At 45.6% G+C, this 18859-nt stretch overlaps 1 protein-coding gene across 1 annotated transcript; it reads right to left on the bottom strand.

The window, feature by feature from the left end:
• Nucleotides 1–12758: 12758 nt before the first annotated feature.
• On the bottom strand, nucleotides 12759–18635 carry LOC311246811 (E3 ubiquitin-protein ligase TRIM35-like; the record flags this gene model as incomplete). Its single annotated transcript, XM_084338490.1, has 4 exons — nucleotides 12759–13422; nucleotides 15251–15273; nucleotides 15547–15777; nucleotides 18243–18635. The coding sequence occupies 4 exons, from the start codon at nucleotides 18633–18635 to the stop codon at nucleotides 12759–12761; spliced, it is 1311 nt and encodes a 436-aa protein (XP_084194616.1).
• Between the last annotated feature and the right edge of the window lie 224 nt (nucleotides 18636–18859).

Below are 18859 nucleotides of genomic sequence, written 5' to 3'. Positions count from 1 at the left end.
CCTGAGACGTCTGAAGGACACACATTTGTTTCTCAAAGCATTCTCATTAGTTACATTTCTATTAATTAGGTTATCTCTCAGAATATCTTTATGATACTCTTAAAAAGTGGTTGGGACATGTCCCCAGCGTAAACGACACCGACATTATGCTGCTAATGTGAAACTTGTATTATAGAATGTATACATCTAGTGATCTATGCACAAAAACAATGTTTTTTCCCTCTTAGTTATAACAAGATTGTGTAGCTAAGAAGTTTGGGTGAAACGTTGAGCGACCCGTTTAGGTGGAACAAGAGAAAGTGAACCAGCTTGGAGGAGGACGTGAGGGAGACGGGGGCGGAGCTTCATAGAACCAGACATTCTCAAGGAGGGCACAGGCCTAGGGGGCGGAGCTTCATAGAACCAGACATTCTCAAGGAGGGCACAGGCGTAGGGGGCGGAGCTTCATAGAACCAGACATTCTCAAGGAGGGCACAGGCGTAGGGGGAGGAGCTTCATAGAACCAGACATTCTCAAGGAGGGCACAGGCGTAGGGGGCGGAGCTTCATAGAACCAGACATTCTCAAGGAGGGCACAGGCTGCCAAGACATCTACAGTTTATTGAAAAAGAAATGTTGTGGAAAAACCATAACAAAACAATGTTTTATTCAATGTATAATAAGTCCAAGTCAAGTTGCATTGGGTCAATTCTCAAGTCAAGTCTCTATGGTAAAATTTCAAGCGAAATAAATAATAATAATAACTTTTTGTACAAGATTTTAAAGGCCATTTTATGAATTCATAAGATAATTAATTAATTCTATTGTAGTCTATATATTTATTGAATTATTATACATCTGTGGGTAAGGTTATCTTTATTTTTATTTAACCTTTATTTGACCAGGTAGTCACTTGAGATCAATGAGATCTTTTTCGAGCGAGACCTGGCAAAATGGTTAGGGTTAGGGTTAGGGTTAGAGACCTGGGCAAAATGGCAGCAAAACTAAAACAAACATAGAAGACACAAACACAGATAAAAACATTAAAGGCAAAGTGGGGCACGGGGAGAGTGGGGGAGAGTGGGGGAGAGTGGAGGAGAGTGGGGGAGAGTGGGGGAGAGTGGGGGAGAGTGGGGGAGAGTGGAGGAGAGTGGGGGGAGAGTGGGGGAGAGTGGAGGAGAGTGGGGGAGAGTGGGGGAGAGTGGGGGAGAGTGGAGGAGAGTGGAGGAGAGTGGAGGAGAGTGGAGGAGAGTGGAGGAGAGTGGAGGAGAGTGGGGGAGAGTGGATGAGAGTGGGGGAGAGTGGAGGAGAGTGGGGGAGAGTGGAGGAGAGTGGGGGAGAGTGGAGGAGAGTGGGGGAGAGTGGGGGAGAGTGGGGAGAGTGGGGGAGAGTGGAGGAGAGTGGAGGAGAGTGGAGGAGAGTGGGGGAGAGTGGAGGAGAGTGGGGGGAGAGTGGGGGAGAGTGGAGGAGAGTGGGGGAGAGTGGAGGAGAGTGGAGGAGAGTGGAGGAGAGTGGGGGAGAGTGGGGGAGAGTGGGGGAGAGTGGAGGAGAGTGGAGGAGAGTGGGGGAGAGTGGGGGAGAGTGGGGGAGAGTGGAGGAGAGTGGAGGAGAGTGGAGGAGAGTGGGGGAGAGTGGGGGAGAGTGGAGGAGAGTGGGGGAGAGTGGGGAGAGTGGAGGAGAGTGGAGGAGAGTGGAGGAGAGTGGGGGAGAGTGGAGGAGAGTGGAGGAGAGTGGAGGAGAGTGGAGGAGAGTGGGGGAGAGTGGAGGAGAGTGGAGGAGAGTGGGGGAGAGTGGAGGAGAGTGGGGGAGAGTGGAGGAGAGTGGAGGAGAGTGGAGGAGAGTGGGGGAGAGTGGGGGAGAGTGGAGGAGAGTGGAGGAGAGTGGGGGAGAGTGGGGGAGAGTGGGGGAGAGTGGGGGAGAGTGGAGGAGAGTGGAGGAGAGTGGGGGAGAGTGGGGGAGAGTGGGGGAGAGTGGAGGAGAGTGGGGGAGAGTGGGGGAGAGTGGGGGAGAGTGGAGGAGAGTGGAGGAGAGTGGAGGAGAGTGGGGGAGAGTGGAGGAGAGTGGGGGAGAGTGGGGGAGAGTGGGGGAGAGTGGGGGAGAGTGGGGGAGAGTGGAGGAGAGTGGGGGAGAGTGGAGGAGAGTGGAGGAGTGGGGGAGAGTGGGGGAGAGTGGGGGAGAGTGGGGGAGAGTGGGGGAGAGTGGGGGAGAGTGGGGAGAGTGGGGGAGAGTGGAGGAGAGTGGGGGAGAGTGGAGGAGAGTGGGGGAGAGTGGGGGAGAGTGGGGGAGAGTGGGGGAGAGTGGGGAGAGTGGGGGAGTGGGGGAGTGGGGGTGGAGAGTGGAGGAGAGTGGGGAGAGTGGGGGAGAGTGGGGGAGAGTGGGGGAGAGTGGGGGAGAGTGGGGGAGAGTGGGGGAGAGTGGGGAGAGTGGGGAGAGTGGGGGAGAGTGGAGGAGAGTGGGGAGAGTGGAGGAGAGTGGGGGAGAGTGGGGAGAGTGGGGGAGTGTGGGGAGAGTGGGGAGAGTGGGGAGAGTGGGGAGAGTGGAGGAGAGTGGGGAGGGAGTGGGGGAGAGTGGGGGAGAGTGGAGGAGAGTGGGGGAGTGTGGAGGAGAGTGGGGAGAGTGGGGGAGAGTGGGGGAGAGTGGAGGAGAGTGGGGGAGAGTGGGGGGAGTGGTGGAGAGTGGGGGAGAGTGGGGGAGAGTGGAGGAGAGTGGGGGGAGAGTGGGGGAGAGTGGAGGAGAGTGGGGGAGAGTGGAGGAGAGTGGGGGAGAGTGGGGGAGAGTGGAGGAGAGTGGGGGAGAGTGGAGGAGAGTGGGGGAGAGTGGAGGAGAGTGGAGGAGAGTGGGGGAGAGTGGGGGAGAGTGGTGGAGTGTGGAGGTGAGTGGGGTGAGTGGGGGGTGTGGGGAGGTGAGTGGTGGAGAGTGGGGAGGAGTGGGGGAGAGTGGGGAGAGTGGAGGAGTGTGGGGAGTGTGGGGGGAGTGGGGGAGAGTGGGGGTGTGGGGGAGTGTGGGGGTGTGTGGGGGTGAGTGGGGAGAGTGGGGGAGAGTGGGGGGAGTGGGGGTGGTGGGGAGAGTGGGGGGTGTGGGGGAGTGGGGAGAGTGGGGAGAGTGGGGGAGAGTGGGGGGAGTGGGGGAGAGTGGGGGAGAGTGGGGGAGAGTGGGGGAGTGTGGAGGTGAGTGGGGGAGAGTGGGGGAGAGTGGGGGAGAGTGGGGGAGAGTGGGGAGAGTGGAGGGTATAGAAAGGTAGAAAGAGGAGGGAAGGTGAGGCTTTGCAGGAGATCACTGGGGAGAGAAGGTCGAGTTAATAAATATAAATATAACACCACATTATACAGTGAAGCATCGTCATTCTCCCATCTCATTCTTTCAAATGTCCGTAGTTTGAACTTTAAAATCAGATATGGTGGTGAGGGCCTGCAGTTTTTTGAAGAAGTCCATTCCAGGCAGAGGGAGCAGAGAACACGAAGGCCCTTTTCCCAAACTCTGTGCGGGTTCTGGGCACTGAGGCATCTAAATAGTCCTGGCATCGTAAGCTGTAAGGTGGGTTTGATGTGACGGTGAGGTATGAACCGAGGTAACAAGGGAGCCGCCCAATAATTGCTTTATAAATGAAGGTGTACCAATGAAGCAGTCAAGGACGGCCGGTTAACTTTAGCATACAGAGTGCAATGATGGGTAAGTGATCTATAACCGGTAATACATCTTAATACACCCTGGTAAGCAGTGTCCAACATGTGTAGTGAGGTGGAGCAGGCATTCATGTATACATTCATCAACTAAACAAGCATGGTCATCTGGGTGTAGGGTTATCTTTAATTCATGGTCATCTGGGTGTAAGGTTATCTTTAATTCATGGTCATCTGGGTGTAAGGTTATCTCTAATTCATGGTCATCTGGGTGCAAGGTTATCTTTAATTCATGGTCATCTGGGTGTAAGGTTATCTTTAATTCATGGTCATCTGGGTGTAAGGTTATCTTTAATTCATGGTCATCTGGGTGTAAGGGTTATCTTTAATTCATGGTCATCTGGGTGTAAGGTTATCTTTAATTCATGGTCATCTGGGTGTAAGGGTTATCTTTAATTCATGGTCATCTGGGTGTAAGGTTATCTTTAATTCATGGTCATCTGGGTGTAAGGTTATCTTTAATTCATGGTCATCTGGGTGTAAGGTTATTTTTAATTCATGGTCATCTGGGTGTAAGGGTTATCTTTAATTCATGGTCATCTGGGTGTAAGGTTATCTTTAATTCATGGTCATCTGGGTGTAAGGGTTATCTTTAATTCATGGTCATCTGGGTGTAAGGTTATCTTTAATTCATGGTCATCTGGGTGTAAGGTTATCTTTAATTCATGGTCATCTGGGTGTAAGGTTATCTTTAATTCATGGTCATCTGGGTGTAAGGTTATCTTTAATTCATGGTCATCTGGGTGTAAGGTTATCTTTAATTCATGGTCATCTGGGTGTAAGGTTATCTTTAATTCATGGTCATCTGGGTGTAAGGTTATCTTTAATTCATGGTCATCTGGGTGTAAGGGTTATCTTTAATTCATGGTCATCTGGGTGTAAGGGTTATCTTTAATTCATGGTCATCTGGGTGTAAGGGTTATCTTTAATTCATGGTCATCTGGGTGTAAGGTTATCTCTAATTCATGGTCATCTGGGTGTAAGGGTATCTTTAATTCATGGTCATCTGGGTGTAAGGGTTATCTTTAATTCATGGTCATCTGGGTGTAAGGTTATCTTTAATTCATGGTCATCTGGGTGTAAGGTTATCTCTAATTCATGGTCATCTGGGTGTAAGGGTTATTTTTAATTCATGGTCATCTGGGTGTAAGGTTATCTTTAATTCATGGTCATCTGGGTGTAAGGTTATCTTTAATTCATGGTCATCTGGGTGTAAGGGTTATCTTTAATTCATGGTCATCTGGGTGTAAGGTTATCTTTAATTCATGGTCATCTGGGTGTAAGGTTATCTTTAATTCATGGTCATCTGGGTGTAAGGTTATCTTTAATTCATGGTCATCTGGGTGTAAGGTTATCTTTAATTCATGGTCATCTGGGTGTAAGGGTTATCTTTAATTCATGGTCATCTGGGTGTAAGGTTATCTTTAATTCATGGTCATCTGGGTGTAAGGGTTATCTTTAATTCATGGTCATCTGGGTGTAAGGTTATCTTTAATTCATGGTCATCTGGGTGTAAGGTTATCTTTAATTCATGGTCATCTGGGTGTAAGGTTATCTTTAATTCATGGTCATCTGGGTGTAAGGTTATCTTTAATTCATGGTCATCTGGGTGTAAGGTTATCTTTAATTCATGGTCATCTGGGTGTAAGGTTATCTTTAATTCATGGTCATCTGGGTGTAAGGTTCTTTAATTCCTAAAAACCTTACTTGTTTTTATATGATAGCACCAACACTGGTGGTAGTAGTAGTAGTAGTAGTAGTAGTAGTAGTAGTAGTAGTAGTAGTAGTAGTAGTAGTAGTAGTAGTAGTAGTAGTAGTAGTAGTAGTAGTAGTAGTATCCCATGCCCTGTAAGTAGGGATGCACATGGGCCTTAAGTGGTTTGACCTGTTCCCACATGTGGTCATGCGGCCAAACATTTAGTTTAGGCCTTCGGCCTAGTTTGTTTTGTTATGTTGTTTTGTAATACAGACACATTGGTTTAAAGCATAACATGTTATGTAGAATTAAAGTACATGCATTTGTTAACAAATACCCTGTCTGTCTGTGTTCCCACTTGGTTCCTTGTAGGATCTCTGGCTGCCCAACCAGAACTGGGAGAGGCCAGGGCCTTTTCTGGAGGGGAGATTTGGAAGGAACCAAGTGTGGTAGAGTACAGGGGGGGGGGGGATTTTCATAATGAGAGGGGAATAGGTTTATGAAGCGCCCTAAACACTGTTTAGTGTTTGGTGATGATAGATCATGATGGAGTAATGTATCCATGTTGTCCAGAGTTATTGGATGTGTAAATTGATGTCTGTATTGATTAATTGATTGTTTGTTTTTGGTTTGTCCCTGTAGGAGGAGCTTCCAGCATAAAGCCAGGGATGGAGGCTCCTCTCAGGGAGAAGTAATGACAGGCTTGGAAGCGAGACACAGCCGTACTAAGACCTAGGTCCCTTAGCCAAGGGCCTAGTTGTTTATATTTGTTAAAAGAAAGTTTAATCATTTTGTATTATTTTTGTATTTATGTTAAAATATGTTTTTTCCCGTTTTTTCCCACTGGGGAGCAAAAGAACAAATAGAATAAAAAACCAACCACTGGGTGATGGCAACCTGACTCGGACTGCATTTTTCCTTCGCATGGCCGCCTCCTCACACAGTCATTATCTCACACAGTACAATATACACCATCATTTATCAATATTTGATTTTTACAGTGACTGAAAAGGTACAGACTGAAGCATAGTGCTTATATGTGCCTGTCCTATATTCTTAACAAAAAATACAAAAATTTAGACTCAAACAGTATTCTAAAAGAAAAAAACAAAACAAAACAGTATTATTCACCCTTGTAGTTTTCAAAAATAGCTTTACAAACTATTTTCTTAAAAACCAAAAGCGAATGACTCATTCTTAACTGTATCAGCATTGTTCCACAAGTTAACCCCAATAATAGAAATACACCTCCTTTTAATCCCTTTCTTAGCTTTTTGAACAGTAAATTTACAAATATCTCTCAAATCATATTTTCTTTCATGTGTTGAAAAAAACCTTTGCATCCCGTCTGGGAGTAACTTTGCTTTAGCTCTGTACATTATTTGCATAGTTTTATAGTAAACCAAATCATTAAATTTCATAATATGAGACTTTATAAACAATGGATTTGTGTGTTCATAGTAACCAGCCTTGAAAAGGTTCCGAATGGCCCGCTTTTGCAGTAAGACTATTGGATTTACTGTATTTTTAAATGTCGACCCCCATACTTCCACACAGTAAGAAATGTAAGGAAGTATAAGTGAGCAGTAAATGATGTGCAAGGCTTTGTAGTTTAATATATCCTTACACGATATTGCTACTGACTTAGATATTTTTCCTTGAATATAGTTAACATGTTGTTTCCATGTTAATTTCTGGTCAATAACTACCCCTAGAAATTTTTATCTCAGAAACTTTATCACATATTTTTAACTCTATATCCCCCTCTATTTATTTTCTATTACCAAAAACCATAAATTTAGTTTTCTTAATATTGAGAGACAATTTATTAACATCAAACCAAGTTTTGAGAGTTTCAAGCTCTCTTTCAATATCAAACAAAAGTTCCTTTAAATTACTTCCTGAGCAATATAAATTTGTATCATCTGCAAAAATAACAAACTTTAACAGTTCAGCAACATTGCACATATCATTAATATAAAGTATAAATAGTTTTGGACCTATCACAGATCCCTGGGGTACTCCACAGGTGACCTTCCTAAATCCTGACACAGTGGCATTAATTTGCACACATTGCTGTCTGTTTTCCAAGTAGCTCTTCAGCCAAGAGTTAGCTATACCTCGTATCCCATACTTCTCCAGTTTTCTCACTAATATGCTGTGATCTATTCGAGAGAACGGTTAACCGACCAACGTGAGAGGACGACGGAGACTCTGCGAATTAGAAGTCTAGGTCGTGAGCTCAGGTAGCCGCACCGGCTATTAGGTAACACTGTCATCGTGAGTTAGCCTGTTAGCTTAGCTCGTCGCGCGCACCAAGCTAACCGTGAAAGGAGGACGCTTCAACCCAAGGCTTCTACTGGACGCTTCCAGCAGACCAGCAGACCACCTACTGACTACCCGCATCCTCCCGGCCGGGGTGAACCAGGTGACGGTCTACAGAGACCCCTTTTATCGCCGGAGAAGCACCGACTTCATGATACATGCGCGCTAAAGCCAGCCACGGCTAGACTGTTTAACGTGAACTTGACATTGTTAGTAAGCGCCGTGGCGGCGAACTTTGCTAGGCACGCGTGTTCATTAAAGGGACAACCCGTGCTTTCTCCTGGTCTCTGGAATACAGCCTTTTATTTGCTCAGGCTCTCAAGGGAGTGAAAGGGCCATTGTGTTTGCGGCCACAACGTCCCCAAGCTACGACCGGGCGCTCCAACAGGGTTTTCTTTATTCTTTTCTTTCTTCTTTTATTTTGGTAGTAACTTTAATGTGCCGGCTTAGTAGGTGTGGCCCCACGCAGGTTGTATGTACACGTTCCAGGTTACCCACGGGGTTGAACCGTGGTTTGTACTAGCTGTTTGTGGTATATGTTCCAGGTTACCCACAGGGTTGAACCGTGGTTTGTACTAGCTGTTTGTGGTATATGTTCCAGGGTACCCACAGGGTTGAACCGTGGTTTGTACTAGCTGTTTGTGGTATATGTTCCAGGGTACCCACAGGGTTGAACCGTGGTTTGTACTAGCTGTTTGTGGTATATGTTCCAGGTTACCCACAGGGTTGAACCGTGGTTTGTACTAGCTGTTTGTGGTATATGTTCCAGGTTACCCACAGGGTTGAACCGTGGTTTGTACTAGCTGTTTGTGGTATATGTTCCAGGTTACCCGCAGGGTTGAACCGTGGTTTGTACTAGCTGTTTGTGGTATATGTTCCAGGTTACCCACAGGGTTGAACCGTGGTTTGTACTAGCTGTTTGTATTATGTTCCAGGTTACCCACAGGGTTGAACCGTGGTTTGTACTAGCTGTTTGTGGTATATGTTCCAGGTTACCCACGGGGTTGAACCGTGGTTTGTACTAGCTGTTTGTGGTATATGTTCCAGGGTACCCACAGGGTTGAACCGGGGTTTGTACTAGCTGTTTGTGGTATATGTTCCAGGGTACCCACAGGGTTGAACCGGGGTTGGTATTAGTATTCTGCATTGTGCTAACGCAGCACCTCCTTAAAGGGAACGTGCCCCATTTAATTAACATTGAGTAGTATTGAAATAACATGTTTCTGTGACTGCTCAATTCCCATTGTAATGGGAAATATTAAAGGGACAAACGATGAGCCGTTTACATTAATGATTCTGAGTCATTATTAATAGTAATAAGAACGTTTATTTCATCCGTGGCCACAAATGAAAGATCAGTTTACAATCAGAGAAAACATGTTAATACAGTAGTGTCTGACCATAGAATGATCAAGAGCTCTGGTCAGACATACAATTAAATACATGAAAATGACGTAGAAGAAACAAAATGGCTGGTTAGAGAAATTAATAATACGACTGTATTATGGCTATGGCCTGGAAGCAAAACAGCTTCGTCTAACTGTTCCCATAACCTTGGGTTATGGCTCTGAAGAAACACTGGAAGCAACAACAAAAAGGTTATGGCTTGAGAGATATTAGTACATTGGAGTCTTCTTAAAGAGACATACACACATTAAGCGAAGCGAAGCAGCGCCTCTACCACCTGAGACAGTTAAGGAAGTTCAGAGTATCGGGGAAGATACTCCAGTCCTTCTACTCAGGAGCTGTAGAGAGCATCTTGACCGGAAACATCACTGCCTGGTATGGAAACAGCACGGCACAGGACAAAAAGGCCCTACAGAGAGTGGTGCGCTCAGCCGAGCGTACCACGGGTATTGCGCTACCTACCCTGCAGGTTCTATACAACAAGAGGTGCAAATCCAGAGCCTGCAGGATAATGAAAGACCCCCACCACCCCAATAACAGCCTGTTCCAGCTGCTGAGGTCAGGCAGACGCCTGCGAACCCCAGCTACTAGGACGGAGAGGCTTAGGGGGCTTTCACACTCAGCCTTTTGTACCGAATCACCGTCCCGGAGCACGGGGGGCAGTGTTCTCACTCACCACTTTTGGGGTGCGAAACGGCGCTGAATCGTTTCACCCCCCGCTGAACGGGACCAGCTGGCAGAGGTGGTCTCGGGGTCGGTCCCGGGAGAACGGGGGGTGTGGCTTTGCGAGCTTGTACCTTTTCACGGGCGTGGCGCCTGGTGCTGACATAACGTCATAAATTTTGTTTGCCATTGCTATGTCTATAACATTGTTCGAATGCATTTATTTCTATTAGACCAGTGGTGCCCAACAAGTCGGCCGTGGTCGACCAGTAGATCGCTCAAAAGCGGACTCTACAACACCATCCATTCGTGATAAAATATAACTTCATATTTATTGGCAATTTGTTCATTTTATATCAACATCCAGAGTCCGCAGTCGTGTTAAGACATTCCCGTTTACATTTTCGGTCGACCAGTAGATCAAAGACATTCAATATAATCGATGCGAGTTACTAGTATGTTGCAGTAACGTTAGCGTTAGCCGTTAGCTTAGCGTTATTGTTAACGCTGCAAAACGATCAAAAGCGGACTCTACAACAGAGTTCCATTCGTGAGAAAATGGGGGTGGGTTATATTGACAAGGCTTGACAACAGAGGTTCAAATATAACTTCATATTTATTAGTTATTTGTATCTTTATATCAACATCCATTCTCCAGTCTCCGTGTGAACACTTCCTGTGTTTACATTTCGAGCGTGACATCATCGACTACGGCAAGCTTACAAGCTCAAAACGCAAACCGTAAACAAAACCCAGAGCGCACCCAGAATGAAGTGTGTACACAAACTAGAGGGGGGAGAGGGGGGGGGGGAGAGTTCGGATCAGATCTCGGTACGGGAAGAACGGAACGAAATAGAAACGAATAGAGTGAGTGAGAAAGGGCCCTCAGGCTAAGCTTCTTCCCCCAGGCCATCAGAGCCTTGAACAATGAACATTGAGAGCCACAGAAACTGAACTATCCACACACAAGCACACACACGACACGCACGCTGAGCACGCTCACACACTAGCAGCCACTTTAACACTCATGCCACACACACGCACACTTATGGCCAAGAGGAAAGGCCACTTTAAATTAGTATAACAACAGGAACAGTGTATTGCACTACTAAAGCTACCTAGCATGTCCTATATGCTCTGTAAATACTATGTACAGATACCGAGATGTCACACCATGTTACCTGTTTATTGCACTGTTGTTTTTATTGGATTCTATTATATGTTGTACCACTGTATTTTTTATTGGATTCTATTATATGTTGTACCACTGTATTGCACATCGTCGCGGGCAAGACCACCCGCATTTCATTGTATACCTGTATGCCGTGACAATTAAAACTCTTGACTTGACTTGACTTGACTTAACCAGTCAAGCTGGTCACACTGAAAGTCAAGCTGTATAACATGATATCTCAACACAGATCTATAAGGACATGATAATATATTCCACGACACCATTTTTCAGTAAAGCGAGACTGATAATTGGATTTGCTGTGTGCGTGTGGTTTTATGGTGTCGTACTGTCTAACTTCTTTTAATCCCCTGTATTTCACCCAGCAGGGTAGGTGTTAAGTTCAGGTCTCTCCACAGAGAAAGGTGTGGTACTGCTTTGGGGAGAATTACACCAACCACTACTTCCAGCGGGTGTGAGGGGGTGTGGAGCGTGCTAGGGGAGCGTGGGTGATTAGGGGTTACTGAGTATTGCCCTTAAGAGGCGGGAAGGACCAGTACACCAGTCCTAGGTCAGTAAATCCTAAGGCCCTATACGGCACCTTTGCTAAACTTAAGCCTAGTACCTCAACACTGCAGTTTTTAAAGATCCCGTCCTCAGAGAGACGTTCTGGAGACAGAGAAGAACTTTAGTATTATTCCCCGAATGATGTTTTAACCACCGAGTGTCTCTGATCAGATAGAAGTCTCGTTTATACTGAAGCTCAAACAAAACAAAACCACACATCAATATGGCCACAAGGTGGCGCCAAAGGACTGAACAAGCTCCCAGTTTGGTGTCACCAGTGAACCTCTGCGCGGCATCAGAGACACGCGCCTGCCGCTCTGTAGAAACTACACCTACTGAGAAACACAATAGTTCTCATATACTACAAAGAAAATGATTAAATAAGAATAGAGACAAGGGGGGGGGGGGGGTTCTAACTGGAGGGTCTTTCAGTTCAATACTGTAGTAATAATGTACAACTGCATTTCCCATGGATTCCTTGTAGCTTCATATTCATATTTCATACACATCATCCCGTTACACACACGCTCTCACAGACACCTGTGTTTCCACCGCATGTATCTAACCGCAGTACCCCCCCCCCCCCCAACACGCGGGGGTCAAGCGGTGCGTCTCAACTCTGACCTCTGACCTCGATGGCGTCGATATCGCTCAGCCGTGGGGGAAAAGGGGCACATTTATGAACTCTTTCCGTAAAATCACAAGACAATCGCCTCCTCTGTCCTAAAACAAATAAGATACATCCTTGTTCGTAATGAGATAGTTACTGCTTAAAGGGACATTTCACTTTAGTAGAACCTCAAGTCGTCTTCTGTCAACAGCACCGTTCCTGGAGGTGTGGAGGTAAGACCGATGAAACTAGTGGAACTAAGGTGAAATGTCTCTTTAACGTAAGTAATACCTTACTTAATCTCTTTAAGGTAAGTAATACCTTACTTAATCTCTTTAAGGTAATACCTGCCAGGCGGTAGAGCCAGAGGAAGGGAAGTGAAGTGGGATCGGTCCCGAACACACACACACACACACACACACACACACACACACATAGAAGCACACACACATAGACACATAAACACACCTCACTGTCATGACTCTATCACACACACACACACACACACACACACACACACACACACACACACACACACACACACACACACACACACACACACACACACACACACACACACACACACACACACACACACACACACACACACACACACACACACACACACACACACACACACACACACACCTCACTGTCATGACTACATCACAGAGAGAGACACCTCTGATGGGCAGATGTTTATATCAGGGTGTTTGGCTTCACCAGCCTCTCCTATATTGAAGAATGGGTAGAGTTTCTCAGTGAAGGTGTGTTGATGAGTGCAGATGTGAGTCATGTCTTCAGGGTCGTAGAAGGACAGCTTCCCCCCGTTATAGTCCAGCTGTACTCTGACCCTCTGGAGGCTCCTCTTCACTGTGAGGATCTCACCCAGAACATTACTGTACTTACCTCTCCTATAACATAGAGCCCAGATACCATGTTGTGGTGTTGTCTGTAGCCCCTCACTCTTCCTGTCAAATGACTCTTTAACTACACCTATAATCCAGGTAGGATGGTCTCCCACCTCCACCTCCCAGCTGTGTTCTCCTGAGCTGAAGCTCTCAGAACCCAGAACAAAGTTATACAGCATGTTCCTCTCTGGGTTGTCAGGGAGCTGCTGCTGTGTGGCTGGGCGTCTCACACTGGTCAGATCATCAGATATAGAGAGCCGGGGTGATGCAGTGTTTGGGTCCAGAGTGACAGGAGTGAACTTGACCCTCTGCTTCATCTCCTCCCAGACTCTGAAGGTCAGATTGCCCAGGTGTTTGGCCTCATCTATCAGCGCTCCTGAGACCAGCTGTGGACCAGGCAGGGTGCACTGAGCTCTGGAAGAACATTCAAGAGTCAGTCCTGCTGTGAGCTTAGCTTCAGAGAAGAGAGAGAGAGAGAGAGAGAGAGAGAGAGAGAGAGAGAGAGAGAGAGAGGGGGGGCGAGAGAGGGAGAGAGAGGAGAGAGAGAGAGAGAGAGAGAGAGAGAGAGAGAGAGAGAATGAGAGAGAGAGAGAATGAGAGAGAGAATGAAAGAATGAGAGAGAGAGAGAGAGAGAGAGAGAGAGAGAGCAAAAGAGAGAGAGAGAGAGACAGACAGGAGACAGTGAGAGAGAGAGAGAGAGAGAGAGAGAGAGAGAGAGAGAGAGAGAGAGAGACAGAGAGACAGAGAGAGAGAGAGAACCGAGTCCGACTTCAGAGCGGAAGCGCACGGATTTACATTGGAACAGCTGTAAATGCCTACTATTATTTATAGGGCTGTCAGTTTATCGCGTTAATTTGATTGATTAATCAATTAAACAGCAAATTATCGCGTTATGAAAATTAACTCAAAATTAATTACTAAAAAAAAATCTTTTTAAATAATTTTTTTTATATCTCATTCATTCCATAAGAACGTAGAATACACATTTACAGACTTTTTTTTAATATGGTTCATTTGCATGTTCTTGGTATCTGATTCTAGGGACATCTATGGATCTCAGGGAATGTATTCCCAGTGTCAGTAAATTGTAATGAACCAAATGAGAATATCAATAAAAAATGTTTATCTTTGACTGTGAATAACACCATGCTCAAATTGACCAGACCTGAAAAATAGATGGAAGATGATTAAACAGAAGGTTTTGTAGATACAGTACTTAATTCTGCCATCCGGACACATGCAATTTGAAATATGATTATAGAATATAGAATATCAGGCATGAAATGGATATGTGATTAAAATGCGATTAATTAGATTAATTAATTACAAATCCTGTAATTAATTAGATAAAAAAATGTAATCGCCTGACAGCACTAATTATTTATTATTTATATACATATAGAACTGCTCCACATGGATTTTAATATATCATGCTTTAAGTACTGTAGTTTTAATGTAGTTGGTGTTTTTTTATATAGTGGTCTTTTTACTGTAGTTTTAACTATGTTTATAGTGGTGAGTGTCTATGTATGACTGTATGTTTGTCTTTCAACCACTGAAGCACAAATGAAGTTCCCAAAGGAAAATAAAGTAATTTGAAGTTGAAGTTGAAGTCAGTCCCCGTTTGAAGATAAAAAAAATTAAAAAATAAGATTTCCAGTTCCAGTGTCCATTTTGCATGTATAACCCGTTATTATCTCATTAATTATAATGTTAGAATGCATTTTAGAATGAAGAAATCAGTGTGATGTACTCCTGAAAAAGTATAGTAATATGGTTTATTTGTATTGGGAGAGATACAGACACATTAGCTGGTTGAACAACATCTATATATGTGGTAATAATGCAGATATTGAGTGTATTTCTGTGAAAATGCGCGTGGCGCACGCCTCTGAATCCAACCGGAGCGGAAAAAGAACTTCGCTTCCCGCCTGCGAGTCACGCACCCACCCACGGCCGTGGTGAACAGCGACGCCCGTAACCCTTTCACTGCCACACGACAGAAGGTTAACCCTTTACTATCACACAACCGACGGTCGCCGGGTTAACCTTCTGTCGTGTGGCAGTGAAAGGGTTAACATGGGAGCAGTCAGGGAAAGAGAGTCAGAGAGAAAGGAGAGAGAGAGAGAGAAAGGAGAGAAAGATAGAAAGAAAGAGAGAGAAATTGAGAAAAAGAGAAATAGAAAGAGATAGAGATGAGAGAGAGAAAGAGAGCGACAAAAAGAGAGGTAAATCACTTACCTTTTCAGTGTGGTCTTGGAGTTCTATGGAGGTAAAGACAGATCAAGTTAAACACTACACTGTAAAAACTGAGCATCATCTGGTCACTTTTAAACTATCAGCTAATTGTATTAAACTAAAACTGTGTAAATGCAATTCATAAATGGTTCAAATGCATTGAATTCAGCTCAATTCTATTTCAAACGGCACATAGTCTTATTAATACTTATAATACTTATACTAATAAATATGAATGAACCCCAATCCCAGTTTTTACAGCGTCATTCCCTATGAACTGAAGAGAGACCAGTCCTGACCTGCAGGAAGGAGACGTGTTCAGCGTTCTGCTCCTGCTCTATGGCTCTGATTGTGTCTGAAAGGGTTGACATCTCTCTGTCCAGCCCCTCAATCTTCTCCTTCATCGTCTGGCTCTTCTGCTCCTCTTCCTCCTTCAGTGCAGCTACCCTGGCCTCCTTTTCCTCGTGGAGAACCTGGAGAAGCTTCTTAAACTCCTCCTCAATCTGCTCCTCTGTGTGCAGGGCCTGGACCTGGAGATTATAAGATAAGATGAGATAAGATATTCCTTTATTGATCCCCTTGGGGAAATTCAGGCAGCATAGCAGCATGGGGGGTGGGAGGGGGGGGGGGGGGGCAAGGGCATAATTATGTTTTCAATGGTGGAGGTGACACATTTGTGGGGCGTGGTCAGTGGCTGTAAGGTTGCGGGGGTGGGGTGAAGCCCCCCCCCCCCTCGTAGATTTAAAAAGAAAATCAGTTGTGGTGAGTTGTTTCTATATACAATTCACTTATGACAAGTCATAACGCTGCGCGAGTCTCGGAACGAGAGAGAGAGAGAGAGAGAGAGAGAGAGAGAGAGAGAGAGAGAGAGAGAGAGAGAGAGAGAGAGAGAGAGAGAGAGAGAGGAGAGAGAGAGAGAGAGAGAGAGAGAGAGATCGTGCTATTTATTATCTACAATGTATAAAACAACAGCCTAGAAGCTTTTAAATACAACAAGGATATTTCACAGAGACCAAGCAATGCTGTTGTATTTCATGGCAATCACACAGACCATGGTTCAGTTTCACACCAAACTTTCAGGGGAGGGGTGCTCTGTATTTGAGCACACCTGACGACATGGCTGTTGTTGTGCAAAGACAGCTGTGCTCGGTACTTAGCGCGTGCACACAAACATGCAACTCGTCAGAGACCTGAGCTCAGAGATGGAACAAGCAGCCGTTTTCCGTGTGGTCCAAGTGCCGCATCGCGGCTCCGTTTATTATCGTGTAACATTGTTTTGGACGGTAAAAAAGTGCAGGGGACAATAACTGCCATCTGAAAACATGCAGGGGACATGTCGCCTGTGTGTCCCCCATAATTACGCCCTGGGGGGGGGGGGGGGGGGGGGGGGGGGGGGGGGGGTACAGGTAGTAAAAACAACACAAGCAGTGTAAACAAATACGTTTTTTGATTTTGATCCACTTTTTCTCCCATTTTTCTATATTTTTTCTCCCATCCCAATTTCGTATCATCCAATTCAACCCTCCCCTGTCACGAACGCTGTTTCTTGCCTCCCACAAGCCGGCTGCAATGTGGACTAAGTCATACATAGCACAAGTCCCCTCCGGTACTTGAGGTAACAGCAGTCGCATCTTTTCACCTGCGCAGCTCGATCTCTCAGTGGCGAGGAGTAACGCGTGGGAGGCTCACGCTGCCCCCGACACTTCCTGATTCTACTGCGCAGGCGCACCAACCGACCTGTAGGAGTCGCTGTCCACAACGCCCAATCCCCACCCATCAGTTTCCCACCCCCTAATACGGCCAATGTGTATTACTGCGAACGACCAGCTAAACTGAAAGCAATGTGGAGCGCTGGGCTCGAACAGGCGAGCCCAGCGTCTCTGCATTCGTGGCGAGCGCCTTGCCCACTACGCCACGTAGCCGCCCTTCGTAAACAAATAAGTTTAAGGAAATAAGTCAATAATTTACTATCTAACTAACTATACAGTATTCACAGTGTCATATAAGGTGCAGTATGCATAAGGTAGTGTTATAATTTACTATCTAACTAACTGAAATATACAGTAGGGGGGTTAAAAATCATGTCTCTCCCACAATGGACTACACATGTACAATAGGTCACTTATTTTTACTGTGTGCAGGTTGAGTGCAGCTGCAACCTTACAGTAAATCATTTATCATTAATACAGCATATTTGTACCTTTACGTGTTCTGCTGTGTGGACGCATGTTTGTTTGATTTCTTTAAAGGCCTGTAGCTTGTCACGTAAGGTCTTCAGTGGAGCCTGGAGCTGCTTCTGCAATGGAATTCATTCATTCATTCATGGTGTATTTCACTTGAAAGATGCAAGTCTGAGGACTCTGTGCTGCAGCACCAGTTTCAACTCACGGACTGGAGTACGTTTGCCACCCAGGCCACCCTGGACTCCCACACTGACATTGACTCCCACACTGACATTGAATCCCACACTGACATTGACTCCCACACTGACATTGAATCCCACACTGACATAGACTCCCACACTGACATTGACTCTCACACTGACATTGACTCTCACACTGACATTGACTCTCACACTGACATTGACTCCCACACTGACATTGACTCTCACACTGACATTGACTCTCACACTGACATTGACTCTCACACTGACATTGACTCCCACACTGACATTGACTCCCACTCTGACATTGACTCCCACGCTGACATTGACTCCCACGCTGACATTGACTCTCACACTGACATTGACTCTCACACTGACATTGACTCACACACTGACATTGACTCCCACACTGACATTGACTCCCACACCTCCTACGTTGTGGACAAAAATAAATCAACTCCAACATCAGTGTCTGAATCGAATCCCATTTAATTGATCTGATTGTCTAATGTTTCTGTATTCATTAACAACGTGACAACAATGTTTACTCTGTGTATTTATTGAGTATAATTAAAGATTGAATAAATTAATATAATAATGATTTTGCCATACCTTGTGATCCTCCGAAGCTTCCTCTATGGGGCAGAAGTTGTGGCCCTTGTGTTTTCTGGAGGACTGACACACCACACAGATGGGCTGGTGGTCATCCAGACAGAAGAGCTTGAGTTTCTCACCGTGCAGACTGCAGAGCACCTCAGAACCTGCTGGAGCTCCCTGGCTTCTCTCCCTGAAGGCCTCACACAGGTTCTTCAAAGCCAAGTTACGAGGAGGATGTAAAATTGAAGAGACTTTCCTACAAAGTGGACAGTTCTTGTCTTCTCTGTCTCTCCAGTATTGTTGCAGACAGGCTTTACAGAAGCTGTGGCTACACAACAAGACGACAGGATCTGTGTAGATGTCACGGCACACGGAACAAGACAGATCCTCACAATGAGACGAAGCCATTTAGTCACTCAGTAACACTCCCTCCTCTGGAATGCCACTTGAAGTTTACTTTAACTTTTGTTATAAACTTACTTAGATTCAGTCAGCAGCTGGTTGAAGTCACTGTTTGATCACTAGTCGTTCCTGTGTTTGTCTAAAGCTGGTCCTACTCCTTCAGTACGAGCTGTGGGTTTTATCTGGAGCAGGCGGGTGTCGGTCGATGAGGAGTGTAGAAACACTGATGT

Source organism: Notolepis coatsorum, assembly GCF_963971535.1.
Source record: "Notolepis coatsorum genome assembly, contig: SUPER_19_unloc_2, whole genome shotgun sequence".
Taxonomy (NCBI): Eukaryota; Metazoa; Chordata; class Actinopteri; order Aulopiformes; family Paralepididae; genus Notolepis; species Notolepis coatsorum.
This window is presented reverse-complemented; position numbering and strand designations above follow the sequence as displayed.